The 14,584-nt window shown below is 30.4% G+C and overlaps 1 protein-coding gene across 1 annotated transcript; it reads left to right on the top strand.

Annotated features, from left to right (window-relative positions):
* The first annotated feature begins 11,780 nt into the window (after positions 1-11,780).
* On the top strand, positions 11,781-14,038 carry LOC132747324 (putative mediator of RNA polymerase II transcription subunit 26). Its single transcript, XM_060736674.1, has 2 exons — positions 11,781-12,168; positions 12,819-14,038. Exons 1-2 carry the CDS (start codon positions 12,084-12,086, stop codon positions 14,036-14,038), a joined length of 1,305 nt encoding a protein of 434 aa, XP_060592657.1. The 5' UTR covers positions 11,781-12,083.
* The last annotated feature ends 546 nt before the right edge of the window (positions 14,039-14,584 follow it).

The following is a 14,584-nucleotide window of genomic DNA, read 5'->3' on the forward strand; positions in this document are numbered from 1 at the left end:
ATCAAATCAAGCCTATTGAAACACTCTTGAATCTGTTTCTGGACGCAGCTTTTTGCTCACGGAAATATCAGCTTGGAATTGGACCCACGCGGCAAGCAATTACTAGTCCGACACGTAAATCACCCGGCCACTCTTTGTTACAATAGGTCATATTTCATTTGCATATGTCTAGTCTTATTGTTATAATCAATGAATATTCCAAAAATTCTAATGGCGATAGTACTTATTAATTGTATTATACATGGTTAAAACATCTGACCCCTATCATACATTTAGATACTAAGATATTTATTTCACGTTTTCCAGCTTAGAACAATTGTTATACCTGCACATTTTCAGACGTTTAACCGTTAAAACCTTCTACTCTTACCGTCAAACAATGTTGAATCTTTGTACATGTTAAACCTTATTCATAGAGTTAGAAAAAAGATATACCAGTACATTTTATAGCAAGATATGATATATCTGGGATAAATGTATAGTTTATAGCAAGATGATTATGATAAATCTGTGATATCTGTACGGTTCATAGCATGATATGATATATTTGGGATATCAGTACATTTTATAGCAAACTGTTATAAATTCGGAAAACCTGTGTTGTTCACAATATCAAGATATAATATAATTGGAATACCTATACATTCAGCAATGGTGATATATAATTATAACGATCATAGCAAGATATGAAAATTCTGAGTAAAGTTCATAGCAAACCTTTATACATTTTGAATACCTGTATGTTTCGCACAAATAGGGGTATAACTAGAGTGTAAACCAAGATATGGTATATTTGACATAACCGTACAGTTCATAAACCGTGCATATCCAATAACGCAGGAGTGTGTAATTATCGTAAAAGTTACGCCGAATTGGCAAAGCGAACAAGAGCCATGTTAACATGGCCACCCCCCGCTGAATGTGTTTGCTCATTGGAAGAATGTATATGCAGTAGAGCAGAATAATTCAATTTCAAGAGGTCTTTTGGTAATGAAAACTGATAGCTAAGTGATTACAGATTTAAAACGTATGTGAATACTTATGGTTGAAAATAACAAAAGGCAATAACTGAAAATTATGCAGGGTAGAGTTAGCATTCTTGTGCACACTGCACTCCTCCTCAATGAGATCTATCCACCTATAAAGTATCGAGTTGATACCTCAAATGCTTTTTGAGAGATGCTGCGGACAAAAAGTATTAAAAATAACAAAGGGCAATAGCTCAAAAAAATATAGGAGAAGTGTTACTATTCTTGCGCACAGAATTCCTCCTCAATAAGATACATCCACCTATGAAGTTTTATGTTGACACGTCAAAGACGTTTTGAGTTATACTCCACTCAGGTGAAAACTTAGGTATGGTAAATAACCAAGGGCAATAACTCAAAAATTATGATAAGAAGAGTTATCAATCTTATGCACTGCACATTTCCCGTTTGAGATCTATCCACCTATGAAGTTTCATGTTGATATTTCAAAGGCTTTTTAAGTAATGCTTTGGACAAAATTTATGTTTTGAAAATAAACAAGATCAATAACTGATAAATTATGCAGGGGAGAGTTATCATTCTTACACCGCACTCCTCATTAACACGGTCTATTCACCTATGAAGTTTCAAGTTGATACCTCAAATACTTTTTGAAATATGATCCGGACAAAAAATATGAAAAATAGGAAAGGTCAATAACTTAAAAAATTTAAAAAGTAGAGTTATCATTCTTACACACAGCATTCCTCCTCCATAAGATAAATCCACCTATGAAGTTTCATGTTGACATCTTAAAGATTTTTGAGTTTTGCTTAACTTGGCTGAAAAATTAAATATGAAAAATAACAAAAGGCAATTACTCAACAATTATGATAAGTAGAGTTATCACTATTGTGCACTGCACACCTCCTGAGTGAGATATATCCACCAATGAAATTTCATGTTAACATCTCAAAGACTTTTTGAATGATGCTCTGGACAAAATTTATGTTTGAAATTAGCCAAGGACAAAAACGGAAAAATATGCTTGGTAGAGTTATCATTCTTGTGCACTGCAATAACTTAAAAGTTATGCAGGGTAGATTTATCATACTTGGGCACAGCACTCCATCTTAATACGATCTATCCACCTTTGAAGTTCCAAGTTGATACCTCAAATGCTTTTTGAGATACGCTCCGGATAAAAAGTATGAAAAATAACAAAAGGCAATTAATCAAAAATTATAAAAGGTAGAGTTACCGTTCTTGCGCACAGCGATCCTCATCAAAAAGATCTACCCACCAATGAAGTTTCATGTTGACATCTCAAAGACTTTTTGAGTAATGCTCTACTCGGCTAAAAATTAAGAATGAAAAAATAATAAAGGGCAATAACTGAAAAATTATGCAGGGTAGAGTTGTCATATTTGTGCACTGCACTCCTCTCAGTATGATGTATCCACCTATGAAGTTTCAAGTTGATACCTCAAATACTTTTTGAGATATGCTCCGGACAAAAAGTATGAAGAATAACAAAAGGCAATAATTCAAATATTGTAAAGGGTAGAGTTATCATTCTTGCGCACAGCATTCCTCTTCAATATTAAGATCTACCCACCTATGAAGTTTCATGTGGTGACATCTCAAAGACTTTTTGAGTGATGCTCCACTCAGGTGAAAAATTAAGTATGAAAAATAACAAAAGGCAATAACTGAAAAAATATGCAGGGTAGATTTATCATTCTTGTGCACTGCACTTTTCCTCAAAATGATCTATCCAGCTATGAAGTTTCAAGTTGATACCTCAAATACTTTTTGAGATATGCTACGGACAAAAATGTCGGACGGAATGACGGACGGACGATCATTCCAAAAATTTGGGTTGATGTGTTTTTTCTTTGATCTTTATGTGTCATTTCCCCCATAAACCAGAAAATTTACCTCATAAACAAGTCGGTTTATGGGATTTCCTTCTTTTTTAATCGCCAGGAAGGACGGGCAGAAGGACGAAGACTATTTCTATATCCCCGCTGCCTTTCGGCGGGGGATAATGACAGAGTTAGTAAACGAACCAAAATATTTTATTCTAAATCAAATGCAAAGAAATGAATTAACGCATACGACTGCTACGACATTATACTTAATCAGGAATTTGTTTACTTTCTTAGATCATTCGTGAGAAAACAACGTTATTACCGTTTTGAAGGTGTCTTTTGTGTTTCGACAAATAAATGAGCCGCGTCACGACAAATCAACAAAATGGGTTTGCGACCAGCATTCAGTTTCTCTATTTGTTATAGAGTTTGTAAGCGAACAGCATGGATCCTGATCAGACTGCACGGATGCGCAGGCTTGTCTGGATCCATGCTGGTCGCAAACCCATTATGTTGGTTTTGTCGTGACACGGCTCAAATATGTACATTTAACACATTTTAAACTTTATTTTTTCATATACTGTATAGCTAAGACATTTGTCAAACTACAAGTGTCGTATTACAATAGAAGGAAGCTGGTAAAAATAGGATTTAGCTAATATGACACGAGTAGATTGGAAAATGTCTCAGGCACACCAAATGAAAAAAATCATAAAAAATATGTATGTTATTGCATTTAAAAGATAGCAACGTAACTAAAAACACCATCAATACGCTAGTTAGGTCGTCATTTTCACGAATGATGTTGAAAAGTAAACATTATCATGGAAATAGTTTTATGACGTTAAAAGTATGTCTCAGTATGTCTCAGCTACCGTATGCGCTAACTAATTTCTTCCAATTTGGTGTACAAGAAAAAATATTGGTCCATTTACTTTTCGCGGTGCTCTTTTAGCCACTATATTGCACAATTCTGCATTACCTTTGCACAATTCCTGCGTTATTTGCACATTCCTGCGCTACTGAATATACACGGTGTCATAGCGATGTCGTTATATAAAAAAATATCATAGCAAGATATTAGGGATACCTGTAGAGTTAATACAGCGAATAATTTATTTTGGAAAGGTTCATAGATGCATATAACCATAGAAGGTACATTTGGGATACCTAAGTTCAAGGCAACACATAATATATTTGGGCTGTTTAATGCATTGTTCTGGTCATTAAACATAGTTAAATAGTTAAAGAAAAACTGTACCAAAGACAAAAAGTATTTTCAGAAATCGGCAAACACAAAGGCATTTTCTTTCACAAGACTTTGGAAAAGACTGTTCGCTGGGTTTAATTATTCATGACTTATAATCCCTATGTAGATAACTTTACCTACATACTTATGCAATTCTGGTTGTTTTAATAAAAACGAATAGTAACTTAATTCTTACATTTATGGCTAGATTTTTATTGCTTACTCAATGGTACTTAAGGTCAATAGACTCCCAAAATGGCATATAAACTAATTGTTCAAATATGCAAAAGGACTTCAAATAAATACTAAATGAGGAACAAACAAAAAAGCTGTTGAAATAACTAGCACAATATGCATTGTTTCATGGCATTAATTGCAGAACATATAAATTTTAAAGCCATTGTTTTAATGGTCCCTTTGTTACATCGTTAGTTTTGGACATATAGGTTCGTAAACTTAAAGTGACTGACACATAAATTTGAAAGAGGTGCCAAACATGACAACATTTTGATGAGAACATGTCTGTTTTGACTTTATTTTGAGACATTGAAGAACATTTAAATTCAATTATTTAAATGTCACAAGAACTAACAATGCATTCTCATTTCATCATACTATTATCAAAACAGTATTTTTTTACTTTGAAGTGAACAATGAATTGATTTAAAGGCACAGTATACCTCGAAAATGAATATTTTTGTCCTTCTAAAGAAAAGTTATGACGTTTAAATAATGGTTTTAAATCATGTGAAATTATTTGTCATAATAGTAGTAAAATGTAGACAAAGTAGTATTTTGACTTCCATGCAAAATACTTAAACATTATAACTGTACTAACTGCCACAAGTCAATATAAGCAAACTATGAATCAATGAATTGGATTATGAGTAACTTTTTGGTAACTATAACAGGACAACAAAAGTAAAAAGCCTTTGAAAAAAAACAATAATACCATTTCGTAGGCACAACGGGCCTTTATCATACTTCAATGACTACTTTTCATGAATACGATCATTAAGGAGAACGAATTTTGGTACAAGAAAGCTGGATTCGCACGTATGTGTCACATTGAAGGTTGAACGATTCGATATGCGACAATTCTTATTTCTTTACATTTTCATGTTAAAAAGTCGGCTATGAACTAGCTCAATAACACAGAGTCTGCAACATTTATATTTTCATTAGCTGACTGATATATATTTACTATCCTATCTTACAACACAAGGTGTCAGATAACTAAAATGAGTTTTACGCAATAATAATTAGAAATAATTTAACTGCTAATTATTTGTTTCGTTTCAATGTAAGACGGACTACTCGTAAAAGATTATTTTATTTCGTATCTCATTTTTTAACTATTCGTTTTATCCGAATAATGAAAAGGAAAATAAGGTTAAATTTGTGATAAGGTATATAAATGCTCAAAATAGTCAATGTGTTTATATACAAATTATTTTTATCCTTCATAATTTAACGAAAGTGTAGATTGTTGTAAAACAATATATTTAAAAAACGCTGCTTTATAGCTTATGTATGGCAGATAGTGAACTATTATCTGTCACTATGTGCTTGTATTTAGAAATGAACTCTCTATAACATTAATATAAAATGGTGTACATATCTACAACTAAACTATGGTTATTTCAATCTCTAGATGTACAGTTTCTCAAAAATAATTTAACGTGTAATATTGCAAACTAATTAAGCAAAATGTACTATGCAAAAAAATAAAATAATTATTTTAGAAAAATGCTTTTTATAGAAATCTTTATAAACAGTGATTAATGATTAATCTTCAAATAAAAAATATATTTCGACAATTTGATTGGATATACTTATTATAAACCAAATGCATTTTATAACCATAAGAGTGCAGACAATGTTCAACCGGTACATGCGTGCATATCATGGTCTGAGTGTTCGCTATTCTGACAATTCATATTTTGAAAACTGATGTAAGAAATATTAATAAGTCAATTGAAAGATGGACATTTGCATTTAAGATATTTAACGTGTTAAGAGTTAAGAAGTAACAATATTAAAAATAAAAAGAACATAGATATGCTATCCACAAATATATACTTATCATTGATTGATACCAATTTTAATTTGTATCAATATAAATCAAATTGACTAATACGCGCACGGTTTTGTACTTAAGTCAAAACGTTATTACACCAGTTTTGCTTTGTTTCCGTGATTTATGAGATAAGTACTGCACGATATCATTAATAAATACCTCAACACGAGAAAGATATATGTCAGACAACATTACATACAACAACCCTTGTGTATTTAAAATTTATGAAAATTACCAAATGCACTATATTCAAACAATGTAATCTTTTATTTGCAACTGTTGTAAGGCAATTCTCCATTTTCGTTTTAGATATGGATGCGTAACAAGTACAACTTATTTTCAAATTTGCTTCACGCATTTTCAACGTAATTTCTGCTCGTTGTTGACAAGCAAATGTGTAAATATGTAACTGTTTGTGAGGTTAAAGTAAATACAATAAAACGAATTTATATTATTTAGCTGACACTTTTATATTTATTATTTAGGCATTTAAAGAAAAAAATCAAAAGACATCTGTGACATAAGTGTCATCTATACTAACGTAATCATGAAGTTTGTCAGAAATGAAGAAATGAAATGAACAAGATATGTACATAAAAGCGCAGTGTAGGCATTTAAATAGTGTTTCCTTAGCTGAGAGAGGCGGTCATCGCTTCTTTGATCAAGGGATGTCCATTATTATTTAAAAGGACTCCACTGAGGTATTTTGACATGATGGGACTGAAAATATTTGGTGCTTATTCTTTCATTTATTCAATCAATAAATCTTTCTTTCTTTCTTTCTTTCTTCCTTTCTCTTTTCCTTTTCTTTATTACTTTTTAATTCAAGTTTTGTTAGTCTTTGAACAAGTTTTATAATCAAATTCTATTTTCTCAAATAATATCATATTGATTGCTGATATATACATTTATGGAATTCCAATTACAATTGAATTTATGCACATCTTTTTACTACAAGTTAGACGTTGTGGGAAGGGCCAATTCTCTAATGTTGTCAAAACTTGTGGCCCGACCCTTTTGCTTTTTTATAATAACTATAACATCCATGTATTAACTGTAAATGTATTCGTTACTGTTTTGTAGTATGTTTACATGTGACAATGTATCTGTTTTTGTATAAAATGTAAAAGCAATAAAATATGATTAAACTGAAAATATTTTTTTCAGATAAATGTACCATTTGATGTAGTTTTAGACCACTAATGTTTGTGCAAACTTTCAGATCATTCGTGCACTTCGTTTTTCCAGAATAATTATTCAAATTGTAAAATGATGACCCAAAATAAAAAGCATTTAAACGCTTTTCACTCAATGCGGGCTAAAAAAGCAAAAAAAAAATACGTTCAATTTATTTCAAAGTATATTTCTTAACTATCTTTGATAATATTTCTGTTTAAAGTGCCTCAGCTCATTAAATAATATAAAAAATTCAAATGTTATGTTTTAGGCTTTTAAACCTCAGTGGAGTTCCTTTAACATAAGACCATTGCCTACATTATTTAATATAACGTATATTTGTCTTCACAACAAAGAAGAAGCCATGTTCGTATCGCCCATTATAGTTTTATTTAAAGGCTATGATATTTAGTTGTCGAATAAAATAAAGATGCGTCATAATTTGAATTATTTATAACACAAATGAATTAATGAAAAAAGGCTGAACATAGTTTTTCTACAATAAAATGAGTTTAAGTTGACAATAGCTTAATGTTGTTAATAAATTGTTGCCAATCTTTTTGTCTTACTTTATGTCAAATTTAACCCCCTAAATTGTCATCTCAAACATTTTTATACATTAATATATGAATGTATCACTATTTTTACACATTATCTTTACATGTATAGTCTGAATCAAACAAATTGAATAAAAATAAACAACTTAAATCATTTGTTAATTCTTTTTTTCAACATCAGAATATAGACTATTGAAAATGTTTAATATACTTGTATACATGTATAATTGTAGAAATTATTAAAATCATGAACATATATTTACAAATAGTGATAGTTTTAAAAAATCAAGTTGATATACAATTTCAGTGCCCTTTTCCTTAACGGTGCGTTAATGTAGGTTATAAGTAGTTTATTAGTTTTATACAAATTTATTTTAGTTCGAATGTGTTGGAAGTTGTAAGCTAATGAAAAACTCTCGAATCCGTTCCTGGAAGCAACCAGTACAAAGCAATGAATGTAAAATTTCATGCTCAAGGAAACAACATCATGTCCCTGACAGGGTTTGAACCCACGTGATCAGCAATCCTTAGATTATTCTGAGTTTTATTTGAGTCATATATGTTTCAATGGACATCAAGTCATTAATTTAAAGGTCGTGTTGGATGCATTTTTCTCTTACATAAATAATGATAATAGAGGCGTGAAGCTATAAAACCACTAATCAGAGGTGTCATTTTTACAACATTTGCCGCATAATTCATTTGATTGTATTGAAACTGTTGTTACATAATACAATTTCCGCTTCAGATTTAATAGTGATAAAGTCCCTGTTCTGTTCACCTAAAAAACTCGGGTATTAAACTGTATGATGTTGTTGTTTTTTATGTGACGATAAGTCATAAGTTTTAAATGTTGTGAGAGTTAAATTGAAAACTAGAGTTGAGTTGTGTTTAAAGAGTAGAAGAGTTGTCAAATACATATTTTTTAAAGATCTGATACTTATATCTATATTTTTCTCATGCTCAGAGATGATCACAAGAATTCAATGTCCATTCTGTGTTAAGTTATATATCAATGTGATTGGCAATGAACATGACTTGAGCAAAATTATTGATATGTTATTTGTCTGTCTTTATCAGTCTATGCTTATATACTACGAACATTCGTTCACTTAAAAGATCAAAATAGGCTATTTGTCAATCTCTCAAAACAGTAAGCAATTGTACATGAAAAGGATTAACAAATCGAACTCCGTAAAATAAATTACATTAAGTCACATGTTTATATAACATCTAAGAGACATTATCTGACGATAGATGTTTATTTACTTTTTCTTAGAAGCTTTCTATTGAATATATTTACTTATATTAAGGTTTCGTCAATGTACACGTTAAATAACATCAAGGTACATTGCCAATCTATAACTTTTATAGGAGACTAGTATCAGGTATATCTATTTACATTGCCAATCTATAATTTTTATAGGAGACTAGTATCAGGTATATCTATTTACATTGCCAATCTATGATTTTTTATAGGAGACTAGTATCAGGTATATCTATTTACATTGCCAATCTATGATTCTTTTATAGGAGACTAGTATCAGGTATATCTATTTACATTGCCAATCTATGATTTTTTATAGGAGACTAGTATCAGGTATATCTATTTACATTGCCAATCTATGATTTTTTATAGGAGACTAGTATCAGGTATATCTATTTACATTGCCAATCTATGATTTTTTATAGGAGACTAGTATCAGGTATATCTATTTACATTGCCAATCTATGATTTTTTTTTATAGGAGACTAGTATCAGACTAGTATCAGGTATATCTATTTACATTGCCAATCTATGATTTTTTATAGGAGACTAGTATCAGGTATATCTATTTACATTGCCAATCTATGATTTTTTATAGGAGACTAGTATCAGGTATATCTATTTACATTGCCAATCTATGATTTTTTATAGGAGACTAGTATTTATTTGGTAAAATACTGAGATACCCTTGCTTATTAGGGAACCATATAATATGTTTTTATAGAAATAAGCTCCCATGTGGTAAATTTTAAACAGATATCAACTTAATTATGCACTGGCATTTCAAATATTATTTTTATCTCAACAGGAAATGTAACATGCTTCATCCGTATATTTATTTGTAGTGTGGCGAGGATTTGATTTATTGATTTATTATACACTTTTTTCAAAAACAAAATTGTATGCATTAAGTAATGTACACGTGTTTAAAATAATATAGGTATACGTACGATACAAGAAAATTAGCTGAATTTTAGGAAGAGATCTGCATTATAAGTGGCACATTTGCTACCAGGTGTCTGAACACTGGATGTGTTGATATAGTTACGTATCACTATGATTTCCGATAACATGAAATGTGTCTTCACACCTGTCTACAATTTAACATTCACATGTATTCATATTTCAACAACTTCATTATAAACCATTTCAAATCTTTACAGTTTTTGGCGCGCGACATAAATAACAAAGACAAATAATGTTCCCATGACCAATGCGGTTTTCCAATTTAAAGATATTGAATATGTCGCATATAAGTATATTAAGCGTTACTATTATTATTCCAAAAAAGAATGATTATCATGTAAGCAATTGCCGATCTTAACCGCCTAGCTAGAATCGCTATTTTTCAAAGATGAGGAAATGTAAGACCATACATGACAAACTATTGTTAACTAATTTAAGCTATTTAACTGAAAACATGGTGAGTCAATTACCTTTCATTTCAAATGACTGTTGTGATTCAGACCGGTATTTCTATTTACTTTTTACGGGCAATAAATTTTACTTTCATTTTTGTTATTGGCCAGTTAGCTGTTAAGGCTAGCAAAAACATTCAAAATAAAAGCAAAACAACAAAAAACATACTGTAACATAAAAGTTCAACTTGTCCTTCTATTTTTTTGCAACTACATATTGTAGCACGATCTGTCAACAGCAATTATTTTATAAGTTGTGTCATATAACTAATGTTTTTGTTATATGAAAGCTATTGTCTATTGTCACGAGCAAAATACTGCGTTGTATTATTTAGGGTCTAGGATTTCAAATATAAAAACATATCAAACAAATATGTCCGTAATCTTTCTAACAAACTGATTTGGTACTTAAGTTTTCTTTGAAAGCGTTTTGTGTACATAGTAATAAAATTCTATTGTCTTTGAATAAATCTTAACAACAAATGGGAAACAAACAAACAGATAATATTATTGAAACTAGAAAAAAATTGAACCCCACTTGTTTCTTAGTTATTTTGTTTGTTATATAAAACATGATTAAGAACTTATGATTATAGTACTTGCTAAACTTTCCACATTCTTATGCAACTTATCCAATTTACAGTAAAAAAAAACATTACAGTGATCAATCTTTAATCTATCAAAATAAAATGTAATTTTAAGCAGATCGTCTCTAAATAATGACATTTATTTAATAATTTGACATAACGTTAAATTACTACAAGCTAATTCATCGTTTAGCTATGTTGTAGTAAAATTCAAGAATTCATAGTGAGGAATGATGTTAAAATTGAACCGAAATTAAAATAGACAAGTCTATGTCAAACTGAATTATATCTACAAATATTCAGTCATAGAAACAACGTTATAGCATTATTAGAAATTTTAAGTCGTTATTAATTAATCGAGTGTTATTAAGACAAATGTACGAGCAATTTTAGTTCAATAAATGTCATTTTAAAACTAGAAATATTATTTCCGTATTTCGTAACTACGTGATTAGATTAGCATATCACCAAATGAATGCAGGACAGAATTTAAAGTTTTCAAACCCAACCTGTCAACAAATCAATGTCAAAGACGTTTCAACTGTTAGATTTATATTGCTATTTAACGTTTCACTAAGTTACAAAAAAAGCCTTTTAAAGGTCGCCCATATACAGGAAACTTCTTAAATGATACTTTAAAAAATGGGAATAAATTTGTTAGCATATGCATTAAAGTAACTTTATGTCATTAATTACTTTTGGTAACTGACGTTGCTATTTTAACACATTTGTTATTACAAAAATTAATAACAAATTATACATAAGTTGTAGTTGACAAACAGTTTCTCATTCACATAAGGCCTCTTAGTTTAAGTGATTTTCGGATAACAGAGTTTCATTTCGAGATAACAATTAAGGGGAGTATGAATAATGAGTTATGTAAAAGGATTTGACTTTGAATATCTATATGAAAATGGAATACAACATTAGAAAACCATGGACAAGAACAACTTTATACCTCTTAGTTCTGTTTGCCAGTTTTTCAAGCGGCTGTAAGTATCTAAATTGTTTAAAGTTATCACTAAGGCCGTATCTTACAACAAATGTCTTTTCATGTAACAGCTAATTAAATATCTTCATTATTATTGAACATTGTTAACAAAGAGCATATGTTTATTTGTTACATATAGGACTCTTTTTAAATGACTATTACTAAAGTTTGTATCTATTTTGGAAACTATGTACGACAGCGTGCTTTCTTGCAGTATGAAATACACTTAAATGCCTTTTGACCTGCGACTATGTAATTATAGATATATAAAAACGATTTTAATAGAGGGCAAAAGTGAATGATTAAATTGTTATTCATTACCTTTTTTTCTTACAAACATTTTAACCTGTATTTCTTTTAACTACTGATGAAACATATGAATTATTATATATAAGTCAAATATTATAAAAACGAAAATACAAAAACTGATATAATATTTTTACATAGACATATAAATACAAAATACAAAAAAAAACATACTAATATTATTATCAATACAGAACATAAAACTACCAATTCAAGAACAGTCAAACAATGATTAACACAAACATTTAGATAGTGAAAAGGAAATTAGCGATACGCTAAGTCAATCCATGTATGTATCGGAGCTTGTATTATAGCATATTAATTTATATTTCTTTACAATTGCAGTTCATCTTGGTACTGTCAATCAAAAGAGGAATGGGAATTCTAAACTGCTCAACAAGCAAGTAGATGTAGCAAAGATTCGTGAACTTGGCGATGGCAAGAATCCACTTGATAATTTATCATTAACTAAAAATGTATCAGATATTTCCCAAACATCAATAAGAAAGCTTCAACTGGAAATACAAGAACTTTTGCGTATGCAAAAACAGCTTCAGTCAGAAATGGTGTCCGGTGCAGACAATGCAAAGAAAACAAAACTGTTGCAGCACATTAAAACGCAAATACAACTTAGGATGATGCAACAAAAAGGTAGCAAATCCCAACATACAGCAAGTAAAAACGTGCACTCAAAAGCTGATTTCACTGACCAACAAAAAGGTAATTCAAACCAACATAAGACAAAACCAAATAAAACTTCTAACGTCGCTGTCAAACAATCCAAACATGTTCAATTACAACAGCCACATATTCCAACCCATAATAATGCCGCATTACAAAATGTTCAGTATCAGAAGCAGAATGAGCAGATCCAACAGCTGAAGCAACAGAAACAGGAACTAACACAACGTAGTCAGTATACTGTTCAATCAAAAAGGAAACAGATAATACCAATGCAAACTTTGATTCAGCAAAGCAAACCAACAGTCATAGAAGCAGCGCAAAATCCGCAAATGCCGTACGCTAACTTAGACTTAGCTTACAATAATTTAGAGCTACAAAATCAACAACAGTTACAGATGCAACAAATTTCCCCGACCGCTTTTATTCAACAGAGAGTTCCTATTCAGATAAATAATCAGAATGGTATGAATCAAGCGCAAGTCAATTTAATGGATCGGCAATTCATGGGTATGAATCAAAATGGTGTAAAACTAGAATCGTCGCAGCATGTTCTTGTACCAGTAAATGCTTTATCTGTTAACAGTTTAGTACCAAGAAATCTTCTAACTGGTGAAAGGTACATAGTTGTAGATACAGCGATGCAGGACAATTTAAACCTTAAAATGGCAGATGGTTCTTTAGTGATTCAATCAGATAAACAAAAATTGACAGAGAAGCCAACTACACAGAAACCATCAACAACAAAGGCATCAACACAGGCACAACAAATAACAAAACCAATAACTCAAAGACCAACTACCACTCTTTCGCCTACAGTCGCTACAAAACCTCCTTCGACGCTCGCACCAACACCTCCAACAACTAGGTACCCTTTACATTGATCTTTGTAAGATAATATCTATTTCTGCATTTAACATATTCTAAATATCTTAATACTTGTTTCTCTTTTACCATATATCACCTAAATCACAGTCTTGTCTAATCTTATCATGACCAATGTCTTACTTGGTTTTGTTTTATCTTTAGAAATTAATAGAGAGAACACCTTTTTACATATTGTTCCTGACACAGTTGTTCTCATATATTTGATTTCAATAACTACTTGGCTTACATGTAATACAATATTATTAAAATTCTGATATTTAGATTTGTACATTTGAAATAAACTATAAACTAGTTTAACCATTGTGTAAAAAAATGAATACCCATTAATACATTCTGCAATAATATAGTACACATAATTATGTAATATGTAGCCAGCGACCATACTTTTGTGTAACAACTTTTATATAATAATAATAATATGATAAACCTTATTTTTTTCAAATTACATGACAATATATAGTTACCTTCATGTCTATTTTAATTTAATTTCATTCACGATTTCTTTCGTCATAATAATGGTTTGATGGTATGACAAACAAAAA

The sequence above is a fragment of the Ruditapes philippinarum genome, unplaced genomic scaffold (assembly GCF_026571515.1).
Source record: "Ruditapes philippinarum isolate M1 unplaced genomic scaffold, ASM2657151v2 ctg3269_1_1_1_1, whole genome shotgun sequence".
Taxonomy (NCBI): domain Eukaryota; kingdom Metazoa; phylum Mollusca; class Bivalvia; order Venerida; family Veneridae; genus Ruditapes; species Ruditapes philippinarum.